This window comes from Silurus aristotelis (assembly GCF_946808225.1).
Source record: "Silurus aristotelis genome assembly, chromosome: 13".
NCBI lineage: Eukaryota > Metazoa > Chordata > Actinopteri > Siluriformes > Siluridae > Silurus > Silurus aristotelis.
In genome coordinates this window covers 29,780,249-29,794,932 of record NC_139586.1, presented here as the reverse complement: position 1 = coordinate 29,794,932, position 14,684 = coordinate 29,780,249, and the positions used below count along the sequence as shown (strand labels likewise).

Sequence of the window (14,684 nt, the reverse complement as noted above, 5' to 3'; positions counted from 1 at the left end):
ATGATAATGTCGTAAAAACAGCCGGCTTGGTTTCCGGCACTTGGGTGTTCAAGGCTGTTATGATGGAAGGTCCTGCTCTTTCAAAGATTCGGCTCTTTTGGCTCGGCTCCATTAGAAGAGCCGGCTCCCAAATAGCACCCAAATGACTCTTCATTTAGTATCACTCGAGCCTTCTATTTTAGCTTAATTGAGCAATTATAATTATAAATTGTTTGTGCTGGCAAGCAATTTTTATTGTGTTTTTATAAAAGCCTTATTTTTATGAATTTCTTTCGTTCCAAAAACAAAAACCCGCAGAACCACAACAAAGAAATCTAATAAATAAACGTCATTATGTGCGGAAGTTTTATGAATCCATGCATCCTCGTATATTTGTTCTTTCTTGTTTTTGTTTTTTTTGTTTTTTTCGTGATCACGATTTAATTTCCCCATAATCTCGACATAATAAATATTGTTTGATCGTGATCAATATTTAATATCTGTGTTTTCTGCATAATATCATGTTCTAGATGCAGTTTTATGGATAACTCATGCATGAACGTTCGCCGGTACGAGCAGCTGGAGAAAATGTGATCAGGAGAAAACAACTTTAGTTATGTTGAGATCAGAAGAAAAACATGAAAGAGAAGATCAGTGTAATGCATGGACTCTTGGGACTTCTGTAATTATCACTCTTTTAATAAAAGTGTTTAGCACACAATCAAAAATACTCCGTCGTCTCAGATGTTATGAGCTGATGTTAATGCTGATTTTTCCTCTCCGTGATTATTTATTTATCTAAATTAAGTCCCACCTCTGCCAACCTGCGTGGATTCTTATCAGATATGAGCCGGAGCGGCTAAAGATTCGGCTCTTCCCGGCGGGAGTCGGCTCTTCTCGGTCGCTACAAAGAATCGGCTCTTAGAGTCGGCTCGTTCGGTATTGACACATCAATAGAAGACTGCAGCATGGCGGAGACTCTGATCTGTAATAAGACTCAGTGCAGGTACAGAAGTGGCTCATGTTTGATCGAGGATTCAGTGAAATACAGTGTGAATTCAGTGTGAATTGTGTTTAAGGGCAGTGTTTGTGTTTGACAGGGTTAGCTCAGTGCTAAACAGAGATGTGAAGCAGTTTGGGAAGAAGCTGATGTTTGATAGCAGTGAGGAGAGCTGCTGGAGCTCTGACCAGGTAATGAAGCACTGCTGAAAACTTTATCATCAACAAATACACACATCTTCCCAAATCTAGACTTCTTTCAGCTCTCAGAAGCGTCTCGCTGTGAAGATTTATAGCTGAATGTTATAAGTGAAAGTACAGTAGAAGTTTGGGTTTCAGTTCTTCAGTGTTCTTTAAATATTCACTGTTATATCACTGATAATTATGGATCTGGAAGTGTGGTATCTGACCTGAAAGGTTTGTGAATCCATTTGTTTGGTTTTGTATCATTTATTAAAACAGTTGATTCACGGTTTCACAATCATTTGGAAACGTTTCAAGAACATCTCAATCCTGAAACATCACATTTCCTTATTTATTGACTTATTAGTGATCGTCTTTATGGATGTTGAAGTTTTGGAAGTTATTCGTGTACAGATGTGAACGTGAGAGAGTTGAACAGGAGTAAAAACAGGAGTGAAGATCTTTCGATGGAGATGAATTTCTATTGCACCCTCTGTAGCACTTAAACACCACAACGTGTTGGGAAACATCAGGAACTATAAACCACTTCAAACCTGTCCCTAAAAACTCATCACAAAATAAATCGAGATCATGTGAGAACAGGAGATCATGTGAGATCATCTGAGACGAAGCAACAGTCTTCACAGTGAAAGATCACGTCATCTCCATGACCCCCAAAAAAGTGGCAGCTCCACCAATGGCATTCTCATTGTCTTTTTCCACATTCGTGGGATTGTGTTTCGAGAATTTGTCCCCAGGTTTCACATCATCAATAGAGACTTCTACTGCCAGGTTCTAAAGATCTGAAGGAGGACATTCGGTGAAAGTGACCAGATCTGTGCCATGTGACACTTTTCAATACGACTTGTTTTTGATATGCTCCTGTCTCTCCATGGAACATGTCCTGATTTTCATTCAGTGTCCTACACCTGTCCCAGAGTATACAGTAATCATCTGCCTTTTCTTCTACCATGTGATCAAATGTGGCTCTGATCCATTAAGTTATTCACACGTTCATTATTCACAGCACACTGAAAATAGGTTCTGATCTTTAGAACATGTGTCAGACAACATGGTTGCGTTATTGTCATTTTATCTTCTGTTCTTCAGGGGGAGTGTCAGTGGGTTCTCCTGGAGTTTCCTGTTCCTGTCAGAGCATCTGAGCTCAAACTGCAGTTCCAGGGAGGATTTTCAGGCAAAACGTGCAAGTTAGAAGGTTTGATTTGACTCCTGAATACTTTGTTCTTTAACTGTGCAGGTTTCACACACTGTAGTCATGTACATGTGACTAGCAATGAAGAACACGCACTGAAACAATGAAGCTGTGTGTGTGTGTGTGTGTGTGTGTGTGTGTGTGTGTGTGTGTGTGTGTGTGTGTGTGTGTGTGCTGTAAGATATACAGTGAGGAATAAAGAATTACCAGGCAACATGTCTTTAAAGACAATTATATACAATTTCCTCCAAAACTCTGCTCTATTACAAACCACTGGCACTGGAGACTCCTTCCACATGTCGATTAGTATTTATAGTCAACACCTTTATCCTGAGTGAGTTATTAATAAATCCATTCTGATGCTGTTCATTAGAACAATAACGAACAAGCAAATGTCTTAAAGAGGTAGAAGATTTAGATGTTTAAAGACTAACAGAGTTCTTTACACATCAAGTGGAAGTTCCTCAGTGCCAGAAGAAAGAAAAGTCTTCAAGCATGTCTTCCTGAGAGATGGAGTGATGAGGGGAGAATAAGTAAAGGATGGATGGAAAGATGAGTGGTGCAGTGGTAGAGGATGGAGGGATGGATGGAGCAGTGGTAGAGGATTAAGGGATGAGAGGAGCAGTGCTAGAGGATGGAGGGATAAGTAGAGCAGTGGTAGAGGATGGAGGGATAAGTAGAGCAGTGGTAGAGGATGGAGGGATAAGTAGAGCAGTGGTAGAGGATGGAGGGATAAGTAGAGCAGTGGTAGAGGATGGAGGGATGAGTGGAGCAGTGGTAGAGGATGGAGAGATGAGCGGAGCAGTGGGAGAGGATGAAGGGGTGAGTGGAGCAGTGGTAGAGGATGGAGGGATGGATGGAGCAGTGGGAGAGGATGGAGGGATAGATGGAGCAGTGGGAGAGGATGGACGGATGAGAGGAGCAGTGGTAAAGGATGAAGGGATGAGAGGAGCCGTGGTAGAGGATGAAGGGATGAGAGGAGCCGTGGTAGAGGATGAAGGGATGAGAGGAGCCGTGGTAGAGGATGAAGGGATGAGAGGAGCCGTGGTAGAGGATGAAGGGATGAGAGGAGCAGTGGGAGAGGATGAAGGGATGAGAGGAGCAGTGGGAGAGGATGGAGGGATAGATGGAGCAGTGGGAGAGGATGGAGGGATGAGAGGAGCAGTGGGAGAGGATGGAGGGATGGATGGAGCAGTGGTAGAGGACGGAGGGATGGATGGAGCAGTGGGAGAGGATGGAGGGATGAGTGGAGCTGTGGTAGAGGATGGAGGGATGGATGGAGCAGTGGGAGAGGATGGAGGGATAGATGGAGCAGTGGGAGAGGATGGAGGGATAGATGGAGCAGTGGGAGAGGATGGAGGGATGAGAGGAGCAGTGGTAAAGGATGAAGGGATGAGAGGAGCCGTGGTAGAGGATGAAGGGATGAGAGGAGCCGTGGTAGAGGATGAAGGGATGAGAGGAGCCGTGGTAGAGGATGAAGGGATGAGAGGAGCAGTGGGAGAGGATGGAGGGATAGATGGAGCAGTGGGAGAGGATGGAGGGATGAGAGGAGCAGTGGGAGAGGATGGAGGGATGAGAGGAGCAGTGGGAGAGGATGGAGGGATAGATGGAGCAGTGGTAGAGGATGAAGGGATGAGAGGAGCAGTGGGAGAGGATGGAGGGATAGATGGAGCAGTGGTAGAGGATGAAGGGATGAGAGGAGCAGTGGGAGAGGATGGAGGGATAGATGGAGCAGTGGGAGAGGATGGAGGGATGGATGGAGCAGTGGTAGAGGACGGAGGGATGAGAGGAGCAGTGGGAGAGGATGGAGGGATGGATGGAGCAGTGGTAGAGGACGGAGGGATGAGAGGAGCAGTGGGAGAGGATGGAGGGATGGATGGAGCAGTGGTAGAGGACGGAGGGATGAGAGGAGCAGTGGGAGAGGATGGAGGATGGATGGAACAGTGGTAGTTGGTGTTGTGTAGGAGAACTTTAAAAGCTTGAAAACAGGTTGTAGAGGTTGAATGTTCCACATAGGCAGAAGAATAAGGTGCAGTCCAGAGCTAAGAGATGATGATGATAATGAGTAATTGAACAAAACACGGAAAAATGGACAAAATGTTCTCTGGTGCAGAAATCACACACACACACACACACACACACACACACACACACACACACACACACACGAGTGTATCAGATTAACAGGGATTTTGTGCTCTACTGCTGCAGGTTGTATTAAAGATGGGAATCTGGAGCACATTATGGACTTCTATCCAGAAGACGACAACTCTTCCCAGATATCCTTCAAACCCGTTTCAGAGCTCTGCTCATCACCTGCTCATGTTCATGTAACTGATGAATCTGTTGCACTGGGATTCATGATGATGAGAAAATATTTATTATTTACATAATGTATTACTGAAAAGTGTGAAGTGTCTGTAGGTCACTATTCAAACCTTCAAAGTTTAAAATGATCAAAGAAAATAAACAATGTAACAATGTGAATATTTTTGATCTTCAGTTCATTCAGAATGTATTCATTCCAGACCCTGATACTGTCTGATACCACAATCATTCACATAATAGGATTTATTTCTCATCAGTCTACACTCAGTCCTCCATAATGACCAACTGAACGCAGAATTCTAGAAATTTCTGGATATTTAATTAAAAAGGAATGTCCAGAAGTGTTCAGACGCTTTGCTCGGTAATTACTTAAAGTTCCTTTTGGCAGAAGTTCCAGTCTCGAGTCTTTTGGGCTCTGAAACAACACGCTTCACACACCTGGATTGGGGGCTTTTCATGTCTAATCAATAAACTTTTCCACAGGTAGACTCCAGTCAAGGTGTAGAAACATCTCAGCAACGATCAGGAGAAAAAGGAGGCACCTGAGCTCATTTTCGTGTCTCAATACTTATGGACATGATATTTCAGTTTGTTATTTTCAGAAGATTTACAGACATTTATAGAATTCTGTTTTCACTTCTTGATTTTGGAGACTGAGTGTAGATTCATGAGCAGAAAACAGTGTGAATGATTGTAGTATCAGACTGTAACAGAACACTGAATAAAGTGAGGGGTCTGATTACTATCTGACACTGTGGAGTCTGATGAAGATGTAGACTTTTGGAATCTTATAAAGTCTAATATTTAAAAACCAGGTCTTAATTTTCTGATGTCCATGTAGCACCACCTCTAACGCTCCCTCAGATGCTCCTGCAGCACTTCCTTATTGTTTTGTTTGTTAGTTTTCATGGTGGTTGTAGTTTTTTCTTCTGCTGGTCCAAATTTACACGACTACAAATGAGACCAACATTTAACAGCCAATCAGCTTTCAGTTTTTGGTGCGAATCTCTCGGACTGTACCACAGACGTGAAGTTTAGAGACTTTTGGTTTAATCAGACAGAATTTAAGGCCCGTTGCTAATAATACTGTATATTGTGTGTGTTGATGTGGTGATGAAGGTCTTACATTTGATTCTTTGTGCTCTTAAAAGGGTCTTAAAAAGTCTCCAGATTGACTTGTTGGAACCTGCAGAACCCTGCAGCGATGCACACAGCAGTCACTCATCCCATGCTGATCTCTTTTCCTTGATTCCTCACCCACAGTTTTCCCATTCAAAATGCCCCACTGGTGAAGAAGCTTAAAATAGTATTTGAAAACAGTACAGACTTTTTTGGAAGAATAATAGTTTACTGTTTGGACGTCCTCGGAGAACGAGCTTCGTGATGTTTGGAAAAGAGAACAATTGAGAACCAGAACTAAAAAAAAAACAGCAAACGCACAACATCTCTGTGAAGGACGAATCACCAGAATCATCCTGACTTTACCCTCAGACTTTTTTTTTTTTATTAATTGTATGCATTAGTGTATTTTTCTGCTCGTCAATAAATCATTTAAAAAATTAAAATGGCTTTGAAAGGCAGCTTTATGGTAATAGTTTTATTACAAAGCTTTTAAAAAAAAGGCATTTAAAAAGGCAGGCGTGTGCTCAGTGTGTGTGTTCAGTGTGTGTGCTCAGTGTGTGTGCTCAGTGTGTGTGTGCTCAGTGTGTGTGTGCTCAGTGTGTGTGCTCAGTGTGTGTGTGCTCAGTGTGTGTGTGCTCAGTGTGTGTGCTCAGTGTGTGTGTTCAGTGTGTGTGCTCAGTGTGTGTGCTCAGTGTGTGTGTTCAGTGTGTGCTCAGTGTGTGTGTGCTCAGTGTGTGTGTGCTCAGTGTGTGTGTGCTCAGTGTGTGTGCTCAGTGTGTGTGCTCAGTGTGTGCTAAGTGTGTGTGTGCTCAGTGTGTGTGCTCAGTGTGTGTGTGCTCAGTGAGTGTGTTCAGTGTGTGTGCTCAGTGTGTGTTCAGTGTGTGTGTGCTCAGTGTGTGTGTGCTCAGTGTGTGTGTGCTCAGTGTGTGTGTGTGCTCAGTGTGTGTGTTCAGTGTGTGTGTTCAGTGTGTGTGTGCTCAGTGTGTGTGTGCTTAGTGTGTGTGTTCAGTGTGTGTGCTCAGTGTGTGCTAAGTGTGTGTGTGCTCAGTGTGTGTTCAGTGTGTGTGCTCAGTGTGTGTGCTCAGTGTGTGTGCTCAGTGTGTGTGATCATTTGAGCAGTTGCAGTATGTGATCCTCAAGCAGCTTTTGCACTGAAAATGTGTTCAGAAAAAAAGGCATAAATCAGAAAACTCTAATATGCAGCACTATAAATGAACACACAGCAAAATGTTTATCAACAAATTGCAGATATTAAGGACACTTACTTTTTTTGTATCCAAGAGCAATAGCGAGTGCCACAGGACTGTATCCAGAGTCGGCTTCGAATGTAATATCAGCTCCGTTTACTAAACACACACAGTGAACATCTGACCATCACATTCCACATTTACTCTCCATTTACGTTATAAGAAGCTCCACTTTTCTGGAAAGATGTTCCACTAGATTTAATGTAGATTCTTTCAGCTACAGGTGTGTTAGTAAAGTGATGTAGGTGAGGAGGCTTGGAGTTGAGGTCAGAGCAGGAGATCTTCCAATCCAACTCATCTACACTGTCTTTATTATATTTTAATATAATGAATATGGATATAATAGTTCCAAAATATCTTATATTTGCTGTCTTGATGTGTGTGTGTGTGTGTGTGTGTGTGTGTGTGTGTGTGTGTGTGTGTGTTCTGATTCACATGTACTGCTCATTAATCCTTATTTCACTTTGTTCTTGGCCCAAAATGAGTCTAAACATCAAAAGTGTGGACCTGATCTACAAAACAGCAGGAATAACAGGTAAAAAAGGATTTGTTTATAAAACAGGTATGAACTTACGGAGTAAAGCTTGGACGCATTTAATATGATTTCCACGGACTGCATAAAGAAGAGGCGTCCCTCCGTTCTGTGTCGAAAGTGTTCATAAATATGAGGGATAAACACTTTCAGATCCATGATACACTGTGATGCAGTTTTGTTTGGTTTCCACTCACCCAGTCGTAGGAATTGACATCGACATTGTGCTGTAAAAGCGTCTGGACGATGTCTGCGTATCCTCCTGCACTGGCTAAGGATAACGCGCTCTCACGCTCCCTCGCAAAGGTTTTTGGATCAGCACCCTGATTTGATACACAACCCGGATTTGTAACCCATCCAAGACAAAAGATTCAACGTGAAGACCTTTCATACCTTCTCTAGCAGAAACTGGACCATTTCGATCTCTCCGAACGCTGCTGCCCACATAAGAGCTGTGAATCCTCGTTCATCCTGACTGTTCAGTAAAGCGGCGTCTAAAAACAATCAATAAACATGCATGTCTTTAATCTGATGTTAAAATAGATTGTATCGTATCTGTGATTGTAAACAGAATTGTGTCTGACACTCTGAGCTGCTTACCACTGGCCACTTGTGTCCTCACTTTGGAGATTTCTCCATGAGCTGCTAGTTGATGAACAGACAAATCTATTAAATGAAGAAGATAAACATCTGTAATTTATTTCATACAATACAGTGAAAATACAACCAATAACAGAACATTGTGTTGTAGTTTTAAATATGGGATCATACTAAAGCATTCAGGACAATGATTGAGTTCCATTAACTTGTGGAAAGTGTGTTATGGTTTTTGAGAAACATGTCCATCTTTGAATGTGTTTCTTTTGTTTCAAACTTGGTCATGTAACAGTCTGAGGATTTCCTCTGACCAAACAAATCTATAAATGTCCAAATGTTCCACGTTATTTTCAGTAAAAAATCATTTACACTACACAAGAAATACTTTGCTGTGCCTCTTGTAGAACTCTTTATAGTTGTTCACTAGTTAGAGATTCTTTCTTTCTGTCTGTCTGTCTGTCTGTCTGTCTGTCTGTCTGTCTGTCTGTCTGTCTGTCTGTCTGTCTGTCTGTCTGTCTGTCTGTCTGTCTGTCTGTCTGGTTGGTTGGTTGGTTGGTTGGTTGGTTGGTTGGTTGATTGAACCAGTTCATCCCAGAGCAGTTCAACAGGATTTAGGTGCGGTGACTGGGCAGGAAATTCCTTGTCTCATCGTCTTGTTGTACGGTGAATTTGGTTGCAATGAGCTGCAGTCCAGACGGAACTCCATGGTGATGAAGTGTGGAATGGGAGACGTGTTGGTTCAGGATTCCTTTCACTTTCCGGAACCTTCACTGCTCCAAAACAACCCCAAACCATTAAATCCTCCACCTCCATGTGTGAGTGTGGGGGTGAGGGAGTCTGATCACATCTTCTCTCCTGTTCTCCTTCTCACACAAGATCTTCTGATAGAGACACAAACGTCCCTTTTGTACTCCACAGAACTTTCATCCACTCATTCACTGACACATCACTGTGATTTTCTTCTGCTTATCAGCTCATATAAGATTATGTTTTTCATGTTTGTGTCAAACTATATCATGAATGTGACCGTGTGTGTGAACTGAATCCTGTAAATAAAAATAAATGAACATTGTGGGAAAAATGAAAAAGCTGCTGTGTGTATTACGTGTGGAAAATGCTGCTGTAAAGCTCGTAACAGCCTGGGAGGTGGGAGCTTAGTGTTTATGTCATTGGACTTTGGATCTGAAGGTCATGAGTTCGAATCCCAGCCACACTAAGCTGTCACTCCTGAGCCCCTAACCGCAGAGCTGCTCAGTTGTATGAATAAGAGCATCTGCTAAATGCCATAAAGGTGAATGTGAGTGAAATCACACCTCAAATGAGTGCATGTACAGGGATTTTCTGGGTTTTCTGGCTATCTCCAACATCCGGGGAGGAAAGAAGAACAATAAGTGTACTGGCTATGTGTGGAGATGTGGTGGGAGATGAAAGATGAATTTTGTGTCACTACTAATAAACACTGAAAAGGAGTTTATTATAGCAAACCGACTACGCCGCCTATTCTTTTAAAGAAAGGGAAAATAACTACCCAATAAAAATGTCACACAGGTTCGTTACCATGGATGACATTTGTTATTATTTAAAAGAGTTTATTGATCTCACATAAACAAATAAAACATTCTAGTCGCTGCAATAAAATAAAGAAGTCTGAAGTTAAGATATGGCTCTGTATCCCAGCATACACACAAACACAACGAAAACTATCTGAACCACTAAGACTCACCTGTAGCGGGATGGGCTAGCAAGAGAGTGATTAGCAAAAACACACCATGCACACACACACACACACACACACACATACAAACCACTCCATGCTCAAAATGCCACCACCTACAGGCAATGAAATCTATCCTCCCACCCAGAGTCAGTCTAAATAAACACAAAAGAAAATAATAAAGGAAGACAACTTATACAAGGAACTACTAAATTACAGAATAATCAAGGTTGGAAACATAGCTAATAGCAATATGTCTGAGGAACAGGACCATAAGGACAACACACATGCGTAGTTCACGAGTCCGAAGAATCCTTCACCAGCCACAGCCTTTATAAAAAACATACAAAACAAAAGAAAAAGACACACAGCCAAACAGCAAAGCAGCAACAAGAGTGTTTACTGGTATCACACCCGCTGGTCCAGAAGGCACAGGTGCTACCCATTCAATATCCTCCACTAGACCTGGTGAAACTGAAGAACACTTCAACACCGGACCTTGGGCCACCGGCCTACCACCTGCTTCTGGAGTTTTGGGTACCAAGACACACAAGTCCACCTTATCTCAGAATGTGGACTGCTCTGGTAGCAGTATACACTGAAACACCGACATTTTATCCAAATTATCTACCAGAGCTATGATATAAACGGAACCTCCAGGTTCAGGCGCATTCACCACCTGATACACCACCGAAATCCAAAGGTCCTGGATCTTATGCCAACCCCTCAGACCATAATGACAGGAAGATAAAGAGCATTCTCGATAAGAGCATTTTCAATCCCTCGACTACAAGTTTCCTCAAAAGGATCATTCCAGAGGTAATTAAACCTGTTTTAAAATAATAAACTCTTCCATTAGCACCACCTCAACCCCATAATTAAGAAACCTGACCTTCACCCCGTCAGTTGTCCAACTACAGTCCAATATTAAACCTCCCCTTTATCTAAAAGATTCTAGAAAAGGTTGTAGCACAGCAGTTTTGCTCACATCTACTGAGGAATAACATTTATGAAATGTATCAGTCAGGATTTCGGCCTCATCATAGCACAGAGACGGCGCTAGTTAAGGTGGTAAATGACCTGTTATTGGCCTCTGATCAGGGTTTTGTCTCCTCACTTGTTTTGCTCGACCTTAGTGCAGCTTTTGACACCATTGATCACACTATACTGCTTGCTAGACTTGAGAACGTTGTTGGAATAAAGGGAACAGCTCTCTCTTGGCTCAGGTCTTATCTGACTGATCGCTATCAGTTTGTTGATGTAAATGGTGAGTTCTCCACACTCTCTGAGGTAAAGTTTGGTGATCCACAAGGATCTGTCTTAGGCCCTCTGCTTTTCTCTTTTTATATGCTGCCTCTTGGTGAAATTATTCATAAACATGGGATTCGCTTCCATTGCTATGCTGATGATACACAGCTGTATATTTCAGCAAAGCCAGATGAGAGAGATCAGCTTAACAATGTTAAGGAGTGTGTAAAGGACATTAGACAGTGGATGCTTGATAACTTTCTTCTGCTCAACTCAGATAAGACGGAAGTACTTTTACTAGGACCACATGCAGCTAGAAGTAAACTTTCTGATTCTGTAGCATCTCTGGATGGTGTTTTTGTTTTAGTGTGTACAGCAAAGGCCTCGGTGTGATTATTGACCCGAGTCTTTCCTTTGAGTCTCACGTGAATCATATCACCAGGATCTCCTTCTTTCACCTTAGAAATATTGCTAAAATTAGAAATATGATGTTGTTACAGGATGCAGAAAAACTAGTTCATGCTTTTGTAACATCTAGATTAGACTACTGTAACGCTTTACTGTCTGGGTTTTGGAGTAAGTGCAGAAATAAGCTTCAGTTAGTTCAGAATGCAGCAGCAAGAGTCCTCACTAGATCTAGAAAATATGATCACATCAGCCCTGTTTTAATCATCTACACTGCTCCCAATTACATCTCACACTGATTATAAAATACTACTACTGACGTATAAAGCACTTAACGCTCTCACGCCGCAGTATCTGAGTGAACTTCTGTACCAGGATGATCCTCCACGCCTACTTAGATCAAAAGGTGCAGGCTATTTGTTGGTACCTCAAATAATGAAAACTACAGCAGAAGGCAGATGTTTCTCTTATAAACCCCACAGTTATGGAACAGCCTTCCAATCAGTGTTTTCGGGACTCAGACACAGTCTCAGTGTTCAAGTCGAGGCTGAACACATTTATTTAGTGGAGTCTTTAGTCAGTAGGTGTTTGTGAGGTAAAGGAGCAGATCTGGAGGGATCATGGATATGGAGTGTTTGGTGAACTGGGATATTTGGATGCTGTCGTCTCCTCACTCTCACACGTTCACTCAGGTTTGTTAATGGTGGTGTGGTGGGTCGTCTCTTATCCCAGAGATCCTCATGTCTGTGTTTCCTTCTGCATAGGCATTAGGCTGCTCCTGGGAAAGAAATGCACCCAACCCATCATGGCTGGCTTCTACTTCCAGGACAAAAGGTCGGAAGAAATCGGCATAAGCAAGCACAGGTGAGCCTCTTTATCAACTCCTCTGACACTGTTCTGTCCAAGCATTGGAAAAACACTGACTCGCTCTTTTATTCAGACTAGTGTATGCTAACATTGGGTTTTATTGTATGTTAACCTGCCCAATAGGTGTGAGGATGGTGTTTCCTATCGAGTGTAAAAGACTGAAGTCCCATCCAGGATGTGTCCTGGGATTAACTCCAGATCTACTGCAACCCTGACCAGGATATAACTAAAGATGAACAAAGGAATGGTTTGGTGTGTGTGTGTGTGTGTGTGTGTGTGTGTGTGTGTGTGTGTGTGTGTGTGTGTGTGTGTTCTGGATTGTGAGCAGCTCTTACTGTCCAGAGTTGCAGGTCGGACTGTGAGCTCGTTCCCGCGCTGTTTGTTGGTGAGGGTGGCGGAGTGATGAAGCGCGCTCCCGTCACTTCTCTCCTCCATCACAGGTTAATTATCACACCTGGTTAAATGTGATTAAAAACTAAACTCAATAAAATCCTGTAGATATTATTACTCGCCTTCAACCAAACCTGCTGTAAGCAATAAACCTGGAAGCAATAAAAATAATAATAATTTTTATTAATAATCCAAATATTTCCGGAGATTTATGAAGACATGCCCCTGATGGACAAAAGGTGGTCTGATCTCAGCACAGCTGGAGCTCGTGCCGTGTTTCTGCACTTCCTACACCATTGCTTGTTTATTTCCTGAATTTTAACCAAAGTGAAAGTAAAAGCGCCTCGTTTTACATCTTAAAAACATACACCATCACACCTGTGACGCGTTTTATTAGATAATAATACAGTAATTTATTATATCTGGTGAAGTTTAAGTTTTAAAGTTTAAAAGTGAAGTCCTCTTTTAATCTCGAGCTCAAAGCGCTTTTCACCGAACACCCAGGAACTATTTATTCGGACTGATGTTGGAGGACGAGCGGAATTTCCGGTACACACTACAGTACCCTGATAGAGGAAGTGTACAGACATAAAAACCACAGCGCAGGTTTTTTATTATTATTTATAATTATATTCTGCTTTTTTGTTTAGAATGGACGACCAGGAAATGCAGCTGAAAGTAAAGCGAGGTAAAGAGAGTTGTTCCTGTTTTTTGGCCACGTGCCATGTAAACAGATGATATTATTATTACAGTCAGTACACTGATGTTCACAGGGATATATTTGAGGTGTAACATCATTCTGTACATCTTATATAAATATATTAGATGTATCTTGTAAGTGCAGTGTATAAAGAGTTGTGTTCGTGTGTAACAGTGACGGATAAGTTTACAGAGAGCATGTACGTGTTGGCGAATGAACCGTCTATAGCGCTGTATCGTCTTCAGGAGCACGTGAGGAGATCACTTCCGGAACTGGTGCAACATAAGGTCACGTGACTTTTACTGATTTATTCATTTCTGTTTGATTTCTAAACATGTTTCTCAGAGTAAAATAGACACGGTGTCTATGATCTTTGGCATCCAGATTTGATTATCTGCGGTTATAAAGTGTTATAAAGGGATTGATATTTGGATTTGTTTGAGTGCATAACTAATAAAAATGAATGATATAAAGAAGAGCACAATTCTACCATTGTACGTGTCTCATGTACGTTTATAGACCTTATATTTCTCCACAGTATAACATTCTGAGCGGTGAAGTAAAGAGCACTGATTATCTTCATCATGGCACCTGTTAGTGGGTGGATTTATTGATCAGGCAGCAGGTGAATATTTTGTCCTCAAAGTTGATGTTAGAAGCAGGAAAAATGTGCCGTCTAGACGACTGGGTGAGAGCGTCTCCAAAACTGCAGCTCTTGTGGGCTGTTCCTGGTCAGTGTGGTCAGTGGCAGTGGTCAGAATCTATCAAAAGTGTACCATGCAATGGCAATAAAGATCTAATTTATCTGTCTAATCTATCTAATCACCACTGCTGGTTATACGAGCTGAAAGAGCAGGTTCGGTCGTGTCTCCAACACCCAGCCACTGTTCTTGACTCCTGACGTATAGGAGCATTTCTTCACCAATCTCTTGTGTTTGTATGTTATTAAATAGTTTCTGTGTGATAATGTTCTGTAGACAGACATGCAGAGCTGGGAGGAACAGAGCCAGGGAGCCATTTATACTGTGGAGTACGCCTGCAGGTACGAGTTCATCACCTACAGTCCAGATCAAACATCAATCATCCATTCATTGTGTGTGATGTGATTCGCTTGTCTCTTACGCAGTGCAGTGAAGAGCATGGCCAACAGCAGCCTCTGT

At 42.1% G+C, this 14,684-nt stretch overlaps 3 protein-coding genes across 4 annotated transcripts in view; 2 read left to right on the top strand and 1 right to left on the bottom strand.

Moving 5' to 3' along the window:
* The first annotated feature begins 777 nt into the window (after positions 1-777).
* Positions 778-6,282, top strand: nr2c2ap (nuclear receptor 2C2-associated protein). Its single transcript, XM_083559478.1, has 5 exons — positions 778-985; positions 1,080-1,170; positions 2,272-2,377; positions 4,586-4,654; positions 5,965-6,282. The coding sequence occupies exons 1-5, from the start codon at positions 948-950 to the stop codon at positions 6,084-6,086; spliced, it is 426 nt and encodes a 141-aa protein (XP_083415604.1). The 5' UTR covers positions 778-947; the 3' UTR covers positions 6,087-6,282.
* A 2-nt stretch (positions 6,283-6,284) lies between these two features.
* On the bottom strand, positions 6,285-12,910 carry rfxank (regulatory factor X-associated ankyrin-containing protein). Of its 2 annotated transcripts, XM_083559465.1 has the most exons (9): positions 12,770-12,910; positions 8,204-8,269; positions 7,997-8,097; positions 7,801-7,926; positions 7,646-7,712; positions 7,090-7,170; positions 6,923-6,975; positions 6,773-6,800; positions 6,285-6,347 (listed from the first exon to the last, which is right to left on the bottom strand). In XM_083559465.1, exons 1-7 carry the CDS (start codon positions 12,867-12,869, stop codon positions 6,932-6,934), a joined length of 585 nt encoding a protein of 194 aa, XP_083415591.1. In that variant the 5' UTR covers positions 12,870-12,910; the 3' UTR covers positions 6,285-6,347; positions 6,773-6,800; positions 6,923-6,931. The 2 variants fall into 2 exon arrangements, with proteins under 2 accessions (XP_083415591.1, XP_083415592.1); XM_083559466.1 differs by lacking the exon at positions 6,773-6,800 and having other exon boundaries at positions 6,285-6,373; positions 6,919-6,975.
* Positions 12,911-13,236: 326 nt separating this feature from the next.
* Positions 13,237-14,684, top strand: part of borcs8 (BLOC-1 related complex subunit 8) — a gene marked incomplete at its 3' end in the record, with an annotated part of 6,910 nt that continues 5,462 nt past the window's right edge. The window contains exons 1-5 of the mRNA XM_083559572.1: positions 13,237-13,373; positions 13,475-13,512; positions 13,699-13,811; positions 14,502-14,566; positions 14,651-14,682. Coding sequence (XP_083415698.1) covers positions 13,348-13,373; positions 13,475-13,512; positions 13,699-13,811; positions 14,502-14,566; positions 14,651-14,682 — 274 coding nt within the window. The 5' untranslated portion in view covers positions 13,237-13,347. The remainder of the gene's footprint in view (positions 13,374-13,474; positions 13,513-13,698; positions 13,812-14,501; positions 14,567-14,650; positions 14,683-14,684) is intronic.

Bases quoted from the DNA above. Each gene is read 5' to 3' on its own strand.
- nr2c2ap (XM_083559478.1), top strand. From the start codon at position 948: ATGGCGGAGACTCTGATCTGTAATAAGACTCAGTGCAG. The intron at 1,171-2,271 runs GTAATGAAGCAC...TCTGTTCTTCAG, and splicing joins GCTGCTGGAGCTCTGACCAG to GGGGAGTGTCAGTGGGTTCT. The intron at 2,378-4,585 runs GTTTGATTTGAC...CTACTGCTGCAG, and splicing joins CAAAACGTGCAAGTTAGAAG to GTTGTATTAAAGATGGGAAT.
- rfxank (XM_083559466.1), bottom strand. From the start codon at position 12,869: ATGGAGGAGAGAAGTGACGGGAGCGCGCTTCATCACTCCGCCACCCTC. The intron at 7,713-7,800 runs GTGAGTGGAAAC...CTTTCGACACAG, and splicing joins ATGTCAATTCCTACGACTGG to AACGGAGGGACGCCTCTTCT. The intron at 6,976-7,089 runs GTAAGTGTCCTT...ACACATTTTCAG, and splicing joins TGCTCTTGGATACAAAAAAA to TGCAAAAGCTGCTTGAGGAT.